The sequence below is a fragment of the Paroedura picta genome, chromosome 5 (genome assembly GCF_049243985.1).
Source record: "Paroedura picta isolate Pp20150507F chromosome 5, Ppicta_v3.0, whole genome shotgun sequence".
Classification (NCBI taxonomy): Eukaryota; Metazoa; Chordata; class Lepidosauria; order Squamata; family Gekkonidae; genus Paroedura; species Paroedura picta.
In genome coordinates, this window is record NC_135373.1 from 107,540,364 (window position 1) to 107,558,457 (window position 18,094).

General features: G+C 43.4%; 1 protein-coding gene across 9 annotated transcripts in view; it reads right to left on the reverse strand.

Annotated features, from left to right (window-relative positions):
• MYBPC1 (myosin binding protein C1) overlaps window positions 1-18,094 on the reverse strand; it is a 90,344-nt gene that overhangs the window by 32,760 nt on the left and 39,490 nt on the right. For all 9 annotated transcript variants that reach the window (XM_077339784.1, XM_077339779.1, XM_077339782.1 and 6 more), the window contains 6 exons: window positions 11,673-11,729; window positions 7,428-7,594; window positions 5,945-6,077; window positions 3,583-3,707; window positions 1,869-1,974; window positions 18-184 (listed from right to left, as the gene is read on the reverse strand). In XM_077339784.1, the coding sequence (XP_077195899.1) occupies window positions 18-184; window positions 1,869-1,974; window positions 3,583-3,707; window positions 5,945-6,077; window positions 7,428-7,594; window positions 11,673-11,729 (755 nt within the window). The remainder of the gene's footprint in view (window positions 1-17; window positions 185-1,868; window positions 1,975-3,582; window positions 3,708-5,944; window positions 6,078-7,427; window positions 7,595-11,672; window positions 11,730-18,094) is intronic.

An 18,094-nucleotide genomic window follows, 5' to 3' on the forward strand; every position in this document is an offset into this window, starting at 1 on the left:
AAGCATGGTTCACTCACAGTCAACTTTTAGCTTAGCAGCTGATTGCCCTCCAGTTGTCATCACAGAATAAGTGGCGTTGTCCCCTTTGACAGCTTCATTGATTATTAGGGTGTGTTTTTTACCTTCGACTTTCACCTTGTATCGAGATTTGCTATCAAGGGGCACCTCCACACCATTTTTAAACCTGATCAAGGATAATGAAAAAGAGATGATGGTCTTGATATGCACCACTACCAAGGCCAAGACCTAAAGCCTTCTTTGGGAAAAGAATTCAGTTTTGGGTTTTTAGGCTGATCCTGCATTGAACAGGGGTTTGAATTAGATGGCCTGTATGGCCCATCCAACTCAATGATTCTATGATTTCTCAGATGAACTTGTGTGACCACAAATTCTACAAGATAGGTTCAGATGGTAGCTGTGTTATTCTTCAACAGAACAGCTGGATTTGTGTCCAGTAGCACCTTACAGACAGAAAGATTTGGGGGGTATAACCTTTCCAAAGTCAGATCTCTCCTCCTCAAGGCAGACTCCCCCCCCCAACTACTAGGCACTAGTAGTTATACAGAGCAGTGGTCCCCAGCCCTTTTATCACCAGGGACCGGTCAACGCTTGATAATTTTACTGAGGCCCGGGGGAAGGGTAGTCTTTTGCCAAGGAACATTGTAGTCGCCTGAGCCCCTGCTCTCCTTGCTTTTCTGCCGGTGCCCCTGACTTCCCACCACCTGCTGGGGGTGCTGCCGGCAGCAGCTACACAGCGCCACGCCAAGGGGGTGCACCAGCCATGGCGGCCGCTGGAGAGCACCAAAGGTGAGCTGGCAGCAGAGTGGCAGGGCAGCCCCCAAGGCAGCAGCCAGGGAGGAGGATGAGGAGGAGCCGCGGCCCGCTACCAAATGATCCAGGGACCGGTCCCGGTCCCCGGACCGGGGGTTGGGGACCACTGAATAGAGTGAGGCTCTATATGACTGTGAGGCTCCAGCAACGTTCAGAGTTGGTGTTGACGGATGCTGAACTGAAGTTGAAGGCAAGAACCTTTACAAAATCTTTGTGCTGATGATTCATAAGGTCCAACTCTATATGTTTGATGATAACATTTTCACTAATTTCCCAGAACAATAAAAATGGTGGCAAAAATATATGACATCCAAGACAAAAAAAAGCCCAGCAATAATTACAGCTACAGAACAGTAAATGAAAAAGATGTAACCACTTACTAGAACAACTTATTATTTATACAGTAAATATAATGAACATATAGCTCACTTATACAAAATCAGACCATTGGTCCATCAAGGTCATTTGTTTGACTTATAGCCCGCTGCTTCCGGTCAAGCCAGCTCGCAGTGGGTAACAGTTTATTTGATTGGCAGCAGCTCTCCAGGATCTTAGGTAGAAGTCTTTCTTTCCTATCACCTCCTACTGGATCCTTTTAACTGGAGTTGCTGGAGATTGAACTTGGGAGTGTCTGCATGCCAAGCATTTGCCATGCCACTGGGCCACAGCCCCTCCCTAACCATTGTAATAAAAACAAAGCATACACCATTTTGATAACATCAAAGTGTCAAAAGGATTTGCAATGAGTCGAGGGATTTTGGACATCAGAATCGCTGTTTACATACAAAATAAATGTGAACAATTTTTTTGAAATGCAATGATTATCTTTTCATAGTTTTAACTGGAATGTTCATTTCCCCTTTAATGTGTACTCACAATTTTGGTTACATCAATTATTAATTCTTAATATTATTCTGGTATGACTATCACTTTGGCTTTTCTCAGTTGTTTCCCTGGTTTGCATGAAATTTAATCACATCTAACCTTTGACACATCAGGGCCAAAATATATATTTTAAAAGGATGTAAATGACGTACCATTTCACATTTGCATCATCTTCAGAAACTTCAACTGACAATTCTACTTTATCTCCAATATAGCCATTGGTATCTTCCAGACCTTTTGTCACCATAACTGGAGGCTCTAGAAGAAGAGGATATCATAACAAAATTAAGAACAGGAAAAAAATCTGGTTCTATCTTAATGTCTAATGATATCTTAAGCTGGCATCATAATTAGAATCAATAAAACCATGTTTCCGCACAATAACTGGAAGAATAAAGTTATTTTAGCATTCTGGCACTTTTATAGACCATTTAATGGGCAAAGAAGAAGACAGAAATGAGTCCAGGATTAGTCATAGTATCCAAGAATCTGGAATTGTACTGATTCTTCTAAGAACACTAGAACAGCAGGATACCATGTAACTAAGGCAGACAAACAGAGTGCCTTCATCTTTCCCACCTTTGTTTCAGTTTAATCTGGTTCTGCATAGTGGTTGAATAAGATTTTGTGTATGAAAAACCAATACAACTTACTGAGTAGCAAGAACTCCTTTTGGGTGCATAATTAGTTAATTAGTTAATTTTTCACTTGCAGCTGGGGTAACATCAAAGCTGTAGAGAAGCCTGAATTGGGGATGGGGCTGTGAACCCCATCTCCTTTTGGGTCCTTATCAGTTCAGTGATAGGCCCATTATGCACGGGGGGAATAACGCACATTCGGGGTGGAATGGTGGCGACTAAAATCACCGATAACACACAGAGCCGGCTGCAACCGGCCGCAGCTTCGGTGCATGCCGCCGAAAAAGCCGTGTCAGCGAAACACGGAAGAAAGCGCAGCTTCCGGGTGACCAGGGTGCAACCAGAACCGGCGCCGGGATCACCGCATGCATAATATGTTACTCTGGGTTTTGCCGCTGCAGCGCCCCGTGCATAACCGGTGTGCGTCGCGTCTTCCCCCTCCGCGTTTTCCATGTGACCCGAAATCGCCGTTTTGGCAGCCGTGCATAATGGGCCATAATGCTGCTACTACAGAGTTTGGAAAGAATATAGCAGGAGGCGTGCCTGTTCCATTGCCTTGTAGTTATGGGAAGTACCCAAAGGGCAAGGCACCTCTTAATTATGAGGTGCTCAGAGATATATTGCCTTTCTAAAGTAGGAAGAAATACCACAAGCCATGAACTGTGAAAATAGATTTGGTTTTTTTTGCACAAACACGCAATAATAAATTTAAAGTTCACAGCTACATTTGCATTATGCTAGTATATTACTTTATTTATTTTTATTTATTATATTTATATACCGCCCTCCCCTAAGGCTCAGGGCGGTTCACATAAAACAGAAACAATACAGATAACTTAGTTTAATTTTAACATGATTTTCCTAATAAGCTGGGACCCTAACTGTAAACATATGGTCCAGAGGTACAGATGGAACACAATGTCTGCAACAGTAATGCTCTGTATTATTGGTGCTTGGGGGCACAGTGGGAGGGCTTCTAGAGCTCTGGCCCCACTGGTGGACCTCCTATTGGGACCTAGGTTTTGGGCACTGTGTGACACAGAGTGGATGGTCCATCAGCCTGATCCAACATGGCTTCTCTTAGGTCCCTAAAGCGCATGAAGGCAAACCCTCTCATTTGCTTTCATCCTTTAATTATTACATTCCAGTTCCAAAGAAACCCACAATTACATGGCTGTTAATATGAAAGCACATTATTATGCATCAGTTTGGAATCTATGGCAATTACCTCTTACAAACAGCTCCGTAGAGCATTTTTCGTCACCAGCAGTCACGTGATAACGGGCATCATCTGTCAGCATGCAGTTGTTGATAAATAGGATTCTTTCATTACCTTTGTGCTCAAAAATATATCTAGGGGGAAGGGCAGTGAAAAAAAAATAGATTGGACTCATTAGCAGACCTGTTGGTAAAGGTAAAGGTAAAGGTATCCCCTGTGCAAGCACCGAGTCATGTCTGACCCTTGGGGTGACGCCCTCTAGCGTTTTCTTGGCAGACTCAATACGGGGTGGTTTGCCAGTGCCTTCCCCAGTCATTACCGTTTACGCCCCAGCAAGCTGGGTACTCATTTTATCGACCTCGGAAGGATGGAAGGCTGAGTCAACCTTGAGCCGGCTGCTGGGATTGAACTCCCAGCCTTATGGGCAAAGCTGTCAGACAGCTGCCTTACCACTCTGCGCCACAAGAGGCTCGTCCTGTTGGTACCATACGTTAATCTTTCAACATGCTCATCATAGCAGAGAAACGTGAAGGGAATATGCTTCCCTGAAGGATTGTTGTAACTCTCATTATTACTGGGCAGGGGGGAGGGGGCTGCACAAGCAGACTTCAAGAAGGCCGAATAGTCCCTGAAACCCTAGAACAGTGAAGCTGGAAATAACCCGTAACACAACCCGAAGCTTCATCCCAGGCACTCTTGACATTTTTTAAAACATACAATAATAGCTGGGGCAAAGGAGCCAACATTACTGGTAGGCCAGATGGCTCAAGGGATAGGTAATGGGATATGGAGCCTTTCACCTTGAGGTCACTGGTTCACATTTGTTTCAGGTCAGTAATGACCCAAACTCATTAGCATCTGACAGCTGTTCTGTGGCCTGAAAGACACAAGGTGGGGCATTCAGTTCAGCTGGCTTCTTGAGAGGATATAAGGGCCTCAGAGAAGGGAATGCTCACAGCCACGCTACTTGTTTCAGAGGCACAAGGTCTCCTTGTTCTGTAGCTTGGCTGCCACTCCTTTCTTCTGCCTCCCTCTGGACTTCATTATAAAGAGAGGTATCTGTGGAAAAGGATGGAGAACCTCCCTTGCAGAGGTTCTGACCTAGCCAGAATTCTGGCTGTATCATCAGAGGGAGCCAGCCTGCTGTCTGTACAATGGAAAGCTGTGAATGGATTTCCATTCCCTTAGAAGGCCCCTAAACAGACAGAAAACTAGATCTGCATCCTCATCTATTCTATGCTATCAAGCAGGGGAGACAGCCTCTGTCAGACTAAGGTTATGCTGCCTTGCAAACGGCTCCTAGTGTTTTCTTCAGGAGTAAGATTTTGGACATTTGCAAATTGCAAGTAGCTGCTCTCTTACATCAAAGCTTTCCTGTCCCTTTTCCCCCCCTAAGGTGAGAAGAGATTATTTTCTGGGCAGATTTCTTGACCCTACTTGCCTTAATTATTTAACATTATCAGCGGTTCATTTAGCCTCAAGTTAAAGCAAACTTATCAGGTGCCACTAAATACAAAAAATAGTACTGAAAATTACTTAGATGTTTTGATAATTCTATGGGGCTTCTCAAGCTTGTCATAGCAGAGGAACTTGGTATGACTTAACTGAGAGGAGAGCTTTAAATACCAGTTAAGAATTCAGCAGACCCAAACATTCAGGCCCATCAAGATGCCATCCTGTGACAGGGAGGCCTAGCCTATCAAAAGCTGCAGAAACACAGGCTCACTGGCCTATCAGAATATGCAGAAATTTAAGTTTATCGAGCCATTCTGTAACTAGAGTTGCCAACTTCCAGGTGGTAGCTGGAGAGCTCCCTGTATTACAACTGATCTCTGGGCAACAGAGATCAGTTCATCTGGAGAAAATAGCCATTTTGTAAGGTAGATTGCATGGTATTATTCCCACTGAAGTCCTTCCTCTCCCCAAACCCCACCTGCCTCAGGCTCCACCATTCAAAGTTCCAGGTATTTCCCAATCAGGATCTGGCAACCTTATCTATGATACAAGATTTAGTCTGAGAAGCTGCAGAATTCATTCTTCTTCAACTATGTCCTCTAAACCCATTCTATGAGGGGTCCGGCATGACAACCGGAAATGGCCCTATGGAGCAGTTATTTGTCCTATTGATGACACTTATCTGTAGCAATCCATCAGAAATAGGATATCTATACAGGTAATGTTCATCTTTAGTTTCCCTCTTCAGGCTGTTTATCAGAAATATATTGCCTCTGAATAAATTGGTTTCATGGTAATGGTTGCCTGGCCTATTCTCCCTGAAAGAATAACCCACTTATCCCCTTCATAATGTTATAGGAATGGAATAAGAAAGATTTAAAACGTTCTTCATATTTGATTCAATCAGTCCACTTACTTTCCACTTGGGCGTATTTCTTGGCCATTTTTATACCATTTGAGTTCCACGGTTGGATCAGCCAACTCCACAACAAACCTGACTCTGCCTCCTTTATCTACTTGATATGCAGGATCCAAAATCTTAGCAAAAGCTGTTGGGTAATTAAAAGATTGGAGAAGGAAAATAAATATATGAAAACAAGCAGTTCCTAGAAGACTCAGTAATCAGGAATCTCTGTTAATTCTATCATTAAATTGTTTAATGATGAATCTACTGCCATCTTCATATCACATATTATTAAATTGTGGAAGTCATTGGCCAGGATATGCTGATGGCCACTGGCTTAGATAGCTTTAAAAAGGATCAGAGGCATTAATGGAAGATAGATCCACCACTGGCTGATAGTTGATATGGCTAAATAGTCTTGGAAGGATGATCTAGAAATTTAATTATTGATGATGATGATGGAATTTCCAGGTTCAGAGGCAGTTCAGCACTGAATGCCAGTAGCTGGTTAGGAGCAACCAAGCAGGATCCCTTGCTTGAAATCTTTCCCAGGCATCTGATTTACCACTGAGGGAAACAAGATCCTGGGCCAGATAGACCATTTATCTGATACAGCTGGACTTTTATTTCCTTTTGTTCCTTTCCTGCTGTCTTTCCCAAATGCTCCCTTCCACCATGAGATGGAAAATCAACTCTGATACATTGCTCCCAAGTGCAGAGGATGAATGTGAACCATTCATTTTGAAGTCAAAGCATGTCCTCAGGGATACTATTGGGTTGAGGTCTAAACTTTATACTTGATCTATTCCTGGAGCAAGAATCAGATTAACCTCCCTTTAAACTACATTTAGCAGTGTAACCTGTTTAGTCTGACCCTTAGAAATCAGTGGGAGGTACCACACACCTACCTGCATTCTTAAGCTCCTCTCTTTCAGTGTTGTAAATTATGCTAGGAGAATGTGACAGATGATGGATGGACATAAGAATGGTGAAATCGCTTTATGTCTCAGTATAAATGAAAGCCAAAGCTGTTTTACAAACAAGTGTGCAATACTAGGATGTCTGCTCCATCCATCCATCCCTCCATCCATTCATCCCTCCATCCCTATGTGTGTGATTCAGCTAATGAGAAAGAAAACTGCAACATGTGCTTTGAAGCAGTTAATTTCTAGGATCTGGTCTACAGTAGTGGAACAACTGGAAGAGTGTCTGCAAGCATAGGGCTAATCCTGCGTTGAGCAGGGGGTTGGACTAGATGGCCTGTATGGACCCTTCCAACTCCATGATTCTATGATTCTATGATGGTTTTTGTGAAGATGCAAGAATCCATATTTGCCAGAATTCTTTATATGTCTGTCGCTGAAAAGAACAAACTGTTCTTTCATTAAAGCTGTTCAGTGTTCAAGGGCCACTTTCTGAGTGTAAGATGCTTTTCAGAAGAAATCCCTCTTGGTTTCCTGGACAGATCTGTGGAAGTTTGCTGTTGCTTTCTTACCTGCACTCTTCTTTTCTTCTCTGCGAGTGCGCTTCAGACGCTTCAGCATGCCCCTCAGGTCAGTAATCCCATACTGAAACGCAATTTTCTCATAGTCATTGGGACTGGCATTCTTCAGAATCTCCCACACATCTATATCAGGTTCTTCTGGCTCTTGTTTAACCTCCCTGGAGGAGAAAGAGATGTAGCTCAAGGAAGTGAAATAAAGGAGGCAAACGGGCATCAAATCCAAGCAAAGCTAAATTGGAAATCTTTTAGCAAAGCCTAGTGATTTAACTCAAAGGCTTAAGGATGAGTCTGAGCCAATGTGATTTGTTGCTAGTCAGACATCCTTATAGCAGAAATAAAGGAGGTCTACTTACCCTTGTCTTGAATGAGTAACATTTTTACAGATCTTGAGTTAGCCTTTTGAGTTCAAAAGAGCTTCTGTAAGGCTTCACTTGAAAGAAACTGGAGTTCTGCACCAATCTATTGTTTTTCCTTGTGCATGATTCAACTGATGAGAAAGAAAACTGCAACATGTGCTTTGAAACAGATAATTGCTAGGGCCTGGTCCAACAGTGAGTGATCAACAGCAAGTGACGTTAATACCTGTTGAAAGTGGCCCTAAGAGGTGGCAAATGGGAGCCACTTTAAGAAGCTAATTGATAAGAATATTGGCTGATGGATATGCATTCACTGTCTCAAAAGAGAAATTGTTGTAACTATCAATAACAGTGAGTGGAAAATACACCAAGGCATCTTTCCCATACCAATAAGTGGATTTCTTTCTCCTTACCACAAAGGAATTTTTGATAGTAATTTTTATCTTATGGTAAAGTACAGACTTAACAGATATTTCCAGCATGATAATTTTTTTTGAAGGCTGTCAAAATGTGACAGTGAAGATCGAACTATGTTGAACTTTCGGAAGGCTGCCTTCCCCATGTGACATCTCCAGAGAAAAAAATTGAAAAAATAGTCTTGAAGAATAGATAACCAAATAAATCCCACCCTGAGATGCAGTGCTCAGCTTAATTTTTACCACGGTGTTTTACCTGTCATGATCATATGATCATAATGCTCTGGAGATCTGTCCAGAAATTGTTACTTCAGATCTCAACATGTGATCATACAGTCAGAATTAATGGCGGTAACATGGAGAATGATAGGCAGAACTCTCTTCGTAGTGACTTCACAATGTGAAATCCGAAAGCAAGCACTGGTAGGTGACTTTTATGTATGCGACTTTTGCTGCAGGTCCTTTTCTTGAAAAGTTTATGTTTACAGTTTATAAAGATTGGCTACTTACTGCAAAATATTGCTGTTTCAATGAGATTCCACTTTCCCAGAGATCAGGTCAAAATGCAAAGATATTCAGAAGCGGACACATATTAAGAGGATGTATTCTCATTCTAATAGGCTGACCATCGAGCAGCGGCAACACCTCTCAATCACCAGAGGTATGAACGAGCATCAACACGAACCAATATGAGAATACGTCCCTTAACTTTAGATTGTAGTTGAGAATGAGGTGCATCCTGATTTTCAACCCATTAGGGAAATACTCTTCCAGCTTCTTCATTTACCTTGTTCAACTGAAGAACAAATCCTTGAGCAAAGAAACTTTCTACTGAAGATGAAATGGCTATTCTTGAGTGGAGAATGGGCATATAACTTGCCTCTTTTTCTAGGCAATATAGCATAGGACGCAAATCCTTTTATATGTACTGAAAAAGAGGCGCCAGTGAAATACTCCAGTTTTGTGCCTGTTAGAATGTTACCTTGTTTAACTTTTGCCAAAAGAGATTATTAGTTTGATCTGGCAATCTAAAAGCCCCTCAAACAGTCATCAGAATTAAAGCTTTGCCATCAGGCTGGAGTTTGAGACCAGGCAGATTGCCCAGCCTCTTCCTACTCCCACACGGGGGAGCATTTGGCCCAGTGCACCTTGTCCGCCCTGGATTTGTGCTCCTGCATGAGAGCTGGGGCAGCAAAGTTCCCAGTGCAGAAACAGTTGTCCAGCTGCTGAGTTGATTCCCTCAACTGAAATGACCTAGGTTTCCTTTGAGAGCTTGGCTGAATTGCCCTGGTGATCCGATGTATAAGAAACTCTCAGTATTCTAGAATGCAGTGTATTCTTTTGACTGTTTGATGGCTGCAGTACCCTGGCATACCCTGTTATATAAACGATATATTTCTGTGTAAATTTGATGCTGCTCTGCTGACATTTGTGACAAAATGTATGTGTTTTGTGGATTCCACCTGAAATATGGAAACAGTCAGAATATATATTTATGAGTATTCTGATTTCCCCTAAAATAAACATACTTGTAAAAAAAAGTTTGATTTCAGTCAGCAGCAGAATTAAAAAAAAAACACCCCAAAATAACTAGAAACATAGGAATGATTGAAGTGGTTCCACATAAAGCACTTATGTGATGAATAAGGAAATATTAACTGGATTTCCAAAGATAGGTAATGGAACCTATCCTAGTAAGAACAAAGTATTTTAAACCTGGGTGATGAAATGATTAGTAACAATATAATAAAAGATTGTCTTGAAAGTCTGATTTGCCCATTATCCAAACAAGAATTACATTTCTACACATTTATATGTATATCTATTTATATCTATTTATATATAGATATAAACATATTTATATATATATATATATACGCACAGAATAAAATTAATGTAACAATCATAGGTATAATTCCACAAGACTACAAAGTTCACACACAAGTTATATGTTAGTAGGAAATGATAAAAAAATTCAAGTATCACAGACAAATCTTTCAAATATACCAGCATAGTAATATGAACACCTATAAGAACACATCAAACCCAGAACTCTGCATAGGGAAGAGAACAGGGAGACCTGGTGAGAACGAAATGGAATTTAGTATGTGTCTGTATGCAGCAGCTACCTGGGTCAACTACCAGCCTTCTCTGCAAGTTGTGATTGGTTAAATTCCAGACGAAAGACTTGAATCCACCTTGTCTCAGTGCCAAACGAAACATCAGGTTTTTTAGAGTTCAGTCCAGGTTTCTCAAACTCGACTTTGTCTCTTGTCTTGCAGCTAAAAAGCAGCTGTGCGGGTGGACTTCCCATCTTCAATAAATGAGAGCCCAGTTGAGCTGAGAACTGTGATAGGGATATTGAATCAAACACTAGATGGTTTTGTGCCATGCAGAACAGACACTCATGGAGTGACTTTCGCTGGTTTCTGCTCTTTTGAAGCACCCTGCCATTACAGAAATGGACAGTGAACGTTGTATGGACTAAAGATACAAGCTAAGGTATCTGCAAGGTGCTTGGCCACTTGCCTGGATGGGGGAAAAACCCCCTGAAAGCATGCCCATACAGGGGGAAACCCCTAAATGGGGCAAGAAGGATGCTAACAGGTCTTGAGCTAATTGGATGATGTTTATCAAGCAGATGTACAGAGTGGTTGATTGGAGTATGACCAAATTTGGGTGTGCTATTCTGAATGTATACAAATCTTTGTCCAGGCACCTCGAGGGCACTGGATTTTGGACATGTCACAATGTCACCCTCTTAGTTACTGCAGCTATTAAAATGGTATTTTGAAAAAAGAATTCTCTGACCTAGTGTGGTATTGGATTCCTTCCCACAACAGTTGAAAATGAACCTAACCTCCCTAATGGTGGGTGTATCAATCCCCCTCCCCCAAGAAACAGGAATTTACCAGCCAGTAAAATGAGCCCTGAAACTAGATATAAAGCAGAGCTTGTTTATCCACTGTAGCTTGTACACTTTGAATGCAAATGCTGTAGGAGTTGAGTGGATTTTGAATTTAAAAACAAACAAACATGAAAGACTTTCTCACCAGGCTCAGCTGTTTACGTGGCTCTTCCCTAGACAGGAAATTTAAACAACACCATGCAAACACAAAACCCACACACAATATACTATTGGCAACTGCCAGGAAGACCTTGACCCATGTTATAATGTAAGCAACACAAGAACATTCTTGTGTTGTTGAGTCATAATATGGGTAGCAGCCCTAAGAAATATTCTGTGACCATGACGGTTTCTTGTTGACGTACTGAACAGCATTTTGGATGGAGCTGTATTCATTCTCAGTAAGTTTTTGCCCGTTCAAGATTCAGGTTAGGAACATCGAATGGAAGTGATGGTAACATTTTTGGAGGGAGTCGTTCTACCCCTGACCACTTTCCGTGTAAGAGCCTAAACCATTTTCAGTCCACACCTGCTCACTTCATCACTTGGTTCTCACCTACGTTTCAGGAGACCACTAAAGTCAAGTTCTCCTGCATCCTCTTGTCCTTCACCGCTGTTGTTAATGAAAAAAAGATCAAATCGTTGTTTAATACCCAGAGAGAGGAACAACACATATTGCATATACTTCAGTGGTCCTACAGTGCAATATTGTATAGACAGGCAAAGGATGAACATTACGCCAACACAAACTTGTTTTCCTTTTCACGGGCAGTCGACCTGCCATAACAAGCACTTGTTAAAAGGGGAATACAAAGGTTTGTGTTGCTTCCCGTTACACTTTTCCAGGCAAATTTTTGCAGAGCCGAAGAGATCAATTTGCCCACATTTGTGTTTGACCTTGGTGTAACACAAATGCGAAAGGCGAGTCAGCACAAAGGAGTTTGTTTTTTGTATTTTTACCTCTACCAATATGCTTGCTGAAAAACAAAGGGCTTGTGCTGATCCCAGCTATAAATATGAAGCGAGAGCTTGCATTGTTGCGAATGCCAGAACCGAACAATGCACAGCCACAGAAAATATCAAAGAGAAAAGCGAAGTTTCTCTTGCGCTTGTCGGTTAAGGGGAAGGGTTGGCAACTGAGTGTCTAACCCCCTTTGCACGCACGCAGGCGTGCATGCGCGTGCACACACACACCATGTCTGGTCCGCTTTTAAGATTAGATAGAAAGGGATTGAAAAGAAGATACTTTCCTTTCTAGCACATGTTGAGCAATAACAGCGTCATTGCAATATGTCTAGACAGGGCTGAATGTATTCCACATACCTATGGATTCCCCTGGCACCTGGTTTGGCATCCGGAGAATCCAATCTTTGGGGAGAGGGGGAGGTGGTTAAGTATTATGATTCTAGTCCTCATGGTTCATACTCAACTGAAAAAATGTGTATTGAGTGTTTGGTGCTCGGAAACAAAACAGTGATAGAAAAGGTTTTTCCGTGATCAGGAAATGGAGTAACAGGAGCTTTCTCAGTAACCTCTCCTTGACTCACAGGTACTATTTCCTTTGAATCTCACATTCTTTGAAGCCCACATTTACTCTCTTTCCCTGTTCTTTCCCCTCCCACCATGCTTGGGTCATCCAACCTTTTCTCACACACGCACACAGACACGCATCTCCAGAAATAGATCGTAGAAAGGGGGGAAACACTATGCAAAGTTACTGGATTGATATTAGAATCATAGAATAATGAATATTATTTATTCTAAATGAGTGATGGTTTGCAAGTGACACCTGCACCCTCCTCCCTCTCATCCCTCTAGGACAGGGGTAGTCAAACTGTGGCCCTCCAGGTGTCCATGGACTACAATTCCCATGAGCCCCTGCCAGCGAATGCTGGCAGGGGCTCCTGGGAATTGTAGTCCATGGACATCTGGAGGGCCGCAGTTTGACTACCCCTGCTCTAGGAGATGTATTGGGTGGGGACTGAGAATAACAAGGGTTTTGTTTTTCCGCCGTAACTTCTTCCTTTCGGTTTTTGATCCTTTTCCTTTTGGTTATGATTTTATGTCGGGTTTTAATGGTCTTTTATGGGGTTTTATTCAGACCTATGTAACCCTCCATTACCCGGCAGGGAGTGGCGGGCAATTAAATAAACAATTAAATAAATAAATAGTAATAATAATAATAATAACATGTAGAATGTGATGATTTCTGGAAGAGAATCACGGTTCTGTTTACAGTGTAAACTATTTAACACCCTGCTTCTATACAGACCAATAAAGAAATTTATATTAGTGATGAAGCTGTCATTAACTATCAGTCTTCTGCACAGGGTATCCTTCAGTTTCCATTTCTCTTCTGAGAATGCATATTTCTTACGTAGGGGCTGCCAACGAGAGGTCAAGTAGCCTCACCCTAAACCAGGTGAGAGTTGTGGGGACAAACAAAAGAGTTAGCAGGATTGTAGTCATTTCCTCTCCCTGAAGCAGAACTAAAGTCCTAATTGGAAACATTTGGATGGGACAAGCTTTGAGAATGTTTAGATGGGAAGCAAGATCTAACCTAATAAGTGTTAACTGGCTGGAGGGTGTGTATTGTGTATACTGCCCCAACCCTGGGATTGATAGTACAATATTAATATATTAGAAAGAACCATAGTAGTCTCAAACAGGTAAGAGCAATCAAATTCAACCACAGTCTTAAACATCTTCTCTCCTGGTCCCTGTCTGGTGGAATAAGCTTCTGGGACACATCTGGGCCATGTCAGAGCAGGCACAGTTCCGCAGGACCTGCAAGATGGAGCTACCAGGTCCCACCTAGTCATATCCATCTACCAATTTATTTATATATAAGTAGACCCAGACCATAGCCTGTCTTTGGGGATAGTTCAATGCATACCTTGACTGTTGCTGCTAATTTTTTAACCCGCTGTATTAACCATTTTAAATTAATTTTTAAATTTAACATTTATGTATTTTAATAATTGCATTTCCTATAAGGTTGTACGCTGCCCTGAGCTGGTCTGCTGGAAGGGCAGTATAACAAACAAACAAATACAAGTTTAAACAATTACACTGATAGATGGGGAATATAATATTTTCCTTTCTTCCTTTTTAATATCAAGTAGGTATAGGGGTGTCCAAACTGTGACTCTCCATATATCCATGGACTATGATATCCATGAGCCCCTGTGTTCTGCCCTGCTGGGCCACAACTACTCTGTCAGGTATTTGTGTCGAGACAGAGGGCCAGCCAGAGACCAGAGTTCAGTCTGGGAGGTTGTGGGCCAAGGGAGACAGAGTTCACAGCAAGTGGGGAGGGAAGTGGAGTCAAGATGAGCTGGGGTTAAATGCCAGGGAGAGAATCAGAAGCCAAACTGGATTTAGGAGCAGAGTCAGCAGCCAAGCTGAGGGTCAGGAGCAGGGATGTAGTTGATGCCAAGCTGAGATTCTGAGACTAGGGCCCATTCCGCACACATAGGATAATGCACTTTCAATGTGCATTGGCAGCTGGGTTTTCCTGTGCAGAACAGGAAAATCTACTTCTAAAGTGCATTGAAAGTGCATTATCCATTGTGTGCAGAACAGGCCCAGGAATGTAGTCAAAGCTGAACCAAGGGTCTGGAACCGGGAACATAGTCAAAGCTGAGCCGTGGGTCTGGAACCCAAGGAGCAGAGCTTTGCCATGGTGAACTGGAACAGGAGTCATCTGGGAAGATGGGCAGGGTAACACACACCTTCCCCACAAAGGAGGCCTCAAGGTCCTTCTGAAATAACTAGGACTAGGTGGAGCAGCCCTCAGCCAAAGGGCCTGTACCTGGAGCTAATCCTCATCAGAGGAAGGAGCTGCAGCCAGGCCCCATCTGCCTTGACAGCGAGCTGCCAAGTGTGCTGATCTTCTGATAGCTGTCAAGGTAGATTGCCTTTGCCATCACTGCCACTTTGGTGAATGCCTCGGCCTTGCAGGGGTCTTAGTCTGAAGCCGGTGATGCTGCTCATCTGGCGAGTCCCCGGGGCTCAGAGGGGTCTTCTCCTGGGGCTTGATATAAACTGGCACAAAGTGCTGCATCTCAGTCTGGCCAGGTCCAGGCTCCTTGTTATCTCGTGTAACATAAATAAATCTGGGAAGTCCAAAGTCAGATCTCCTGGTGGCTCCGAAAGCAGGTCAAGTGGCACCTCTAGACCAGTGCCCTCTGGCCGGTGGTACAACCAGGGTGGGCATGACACTCTGCCAGCATCATGTTGCCCCCATGCTGGCAGGGACTCATGGGAATTGTAGTCCATGGACATCTGGAGAGCCAAAGTTCGGCCTCCCCCGTGCAATTGATATCCATTGGTGGTAAAGGTCTAGGGTTGCTAAATTCAGCTTTGTAAATGCCTATAGATTTGGGGATGGAGACTGTGGAGGGGGAGAGAGGGAGAAGGGAACTCTGCAGGAATGTGATTCCATCCTTTCCCAAGCTGCCATTTCGTCAGGGGGAACTGATCTCTGTAGGCCTGAAGGGAAAAAATCAGGCCTCCCCTGGATGATGGCACCCCTGGATAGGATAGATTTGAGATGCTTGGCATGTTTCTTTTGCTCATCTAGGATGTCTACTTGCTGATCAATCCACAGTGATATGCAAGACCTGAATGTGGACTTAATGAGGCCTGGCTGCTGCCTCAGCCATCACCATGCAGAAGTAGATGGGAATAGTAAGCTCTCCTTACTGCCGAGGGGAGTAGCTGAGACAACTTGTTGCTGATGTTAATAAGCCCAAGTTGAAAAAGCAGACCTCACAAGTTCAGGCACATGAGGTGGGGGTTGCCAACTATTTGTCTGCAGCGAATCCCCTGAGAAGTCCTTTCAATGAAGAAGAGGAGGAGAAGATGTTTATACCCTGCTTTTCACTACCCAAAGGAGTCCCAAAGTGGCTTACAATTGCTTTCCCTCCTCTACCCACAACAGACGTCCTGTGAGGTAGGTGGGACTCAGAGAGCTCTAAGAGAAACTGCTCTCCAAGAAGAGCTGTAAAAGAACTGTGACTACCCCAAGGTCACCCAGTGGGCTGCACGTGGAGGAGTGGGGAAATCAAACCCACTTCTCCAGATTAAAGTCCACTGCTCTTGACCACTACACCACGCTGGCTCCCCTGTCCATGGGCAGCTCCCAAATTTTGGCACTTTTAGAATGTTGAGAGGGGGTGGTGGGCAACACCTCAAAATGGCCTCTTTGGCAGGCAGAGCCAACCCCAAGCTATTTGTTCCACGAGGTAGGGCCACCTCCCTGCTCACTTTGAAGAAAATTCACAGAAGAGGAATAGAAAGGGGAAAAAGGCCAGCCGAGAAGGAGGACTGGAGAAAAGATAATAGAATGGAAAGCCTGACAGGAGAATGGAATCACCAGCCTGTGTGTTTATATCACTCCTCCATCTTGGCTGTTACTCTGGTTGCTATTGCAGCGGTAGAAAACCCTTTAATTTGCACAAGAGCAGCCAATAAATCCTTACAATGGCCCTGCCCGCTGCCTGGAAAGATTGGCGGTGTCTGGGGAATTATCAGTGGGCACCATGGCGCCCATGGACACCTCACTGGGCAACTCTGACCTACACTCCCCTGCCAGATGTTACAGTACATGTGGACTGTAACATCTGCAAAGTGCCAAGGGTGTTTAGTGCATGCTTGTGCCAATGTGAGTATGAGACAGTGGTAGTGAGGAAGAGTCCAAGGATCTGGAGGGAAGGGAAGCGTATTATGTCATGCCAGGTGAAACTGTTGAATGGGTAGGGACAATGGACTACAATGGCATGACTCCTGGAAGGACAACACTAAATAAAGAGCATTTGGAATTAAAAGACAGCCATCACTATCAAGCAGGGAGTAGTGTGTTTGGGGGCTACTTGGGGTCTTTGGAACTCTGCCGGGCCGGGCATGTGTAAAGAGGTTATGAAATGTACATGTCGGGTACTGGCACGCCAAAATGCCAGCCCTTGGATAAACATTTTCAAACTAAAGCACACCCAGATGACAGTTTTCTGTACTGGGAGGTGAAGTTGATACGATGGTAAATACTTTGAGGAAAGATTATACCTATCTAATATCAGCACCCCAGCCTGACGATACCATGTATGAATGGGCCCACTCAGAGCTCTCCCACTCACACGAGATTGAATTGCACTCAGAAGGTCATGTTGTGCAGTCAGTATTTTACTTGTCAATATTCTGCCTTGGAAATGAATGGGGAAGCTCCCACGCGGATCTGTGGGAGCTGAAGCCCAGGAACAATGCTCCCCTTCCCTGAATGTAGAACTGACATGGACTTAGGACCATAATAGTGTTACAATAAACGTTCAAAAATGCTGTCAATGCAGTGAATGGCTGAAAATAGATGTCTGTTTTCCCACTTGGCAGATGAATTAGATCTTGAAAGTGAGGGCAGGCAGAAATGAGCCAATCCTTGGCTCTCAGGGTCCTTTCTTATATGCCTAGGGTAATGCCCATCACCACTTTGGGGTCAGAAAGGAATCTTCCTCCAGGCCTGACTGCTCCAGGGTCCTGGAGATTTTATGCCTTTTTCTGGGCATAGAACACCGGAGTGGTGGTGGTGCAGAACTGTGAATTTCCTGCATTGTGCAGAGGGGTGGGCTAAAATACCCCTGGGGTTCTTTCCAGCTCTGTTCTTTGTTTCTGTAAAATGCTGATAATCAAATTTAAGTTATTATTACATTGGTATATAGCTGAGTCCTCAGACTTTCATAACATTTATCTGGGATTTCCAAGATTCGCACATGAATGTCTACAGTCCATCCCATTTTGCCTTTCGATGTGCCTCTCACACAGTAATGACACAGAAAATGCTTAGCATTTCTCATTATGATGGTTGTTACCTCTGTTTGTGGGGAAGGCACTGGCAAACCACCCCGTATTGAGTCTGCCATGAAAACGCTAGAGGGCGTCACCCCAAGGGTCAGACATGACTCGGTGCTTGCACAGGGGATACCT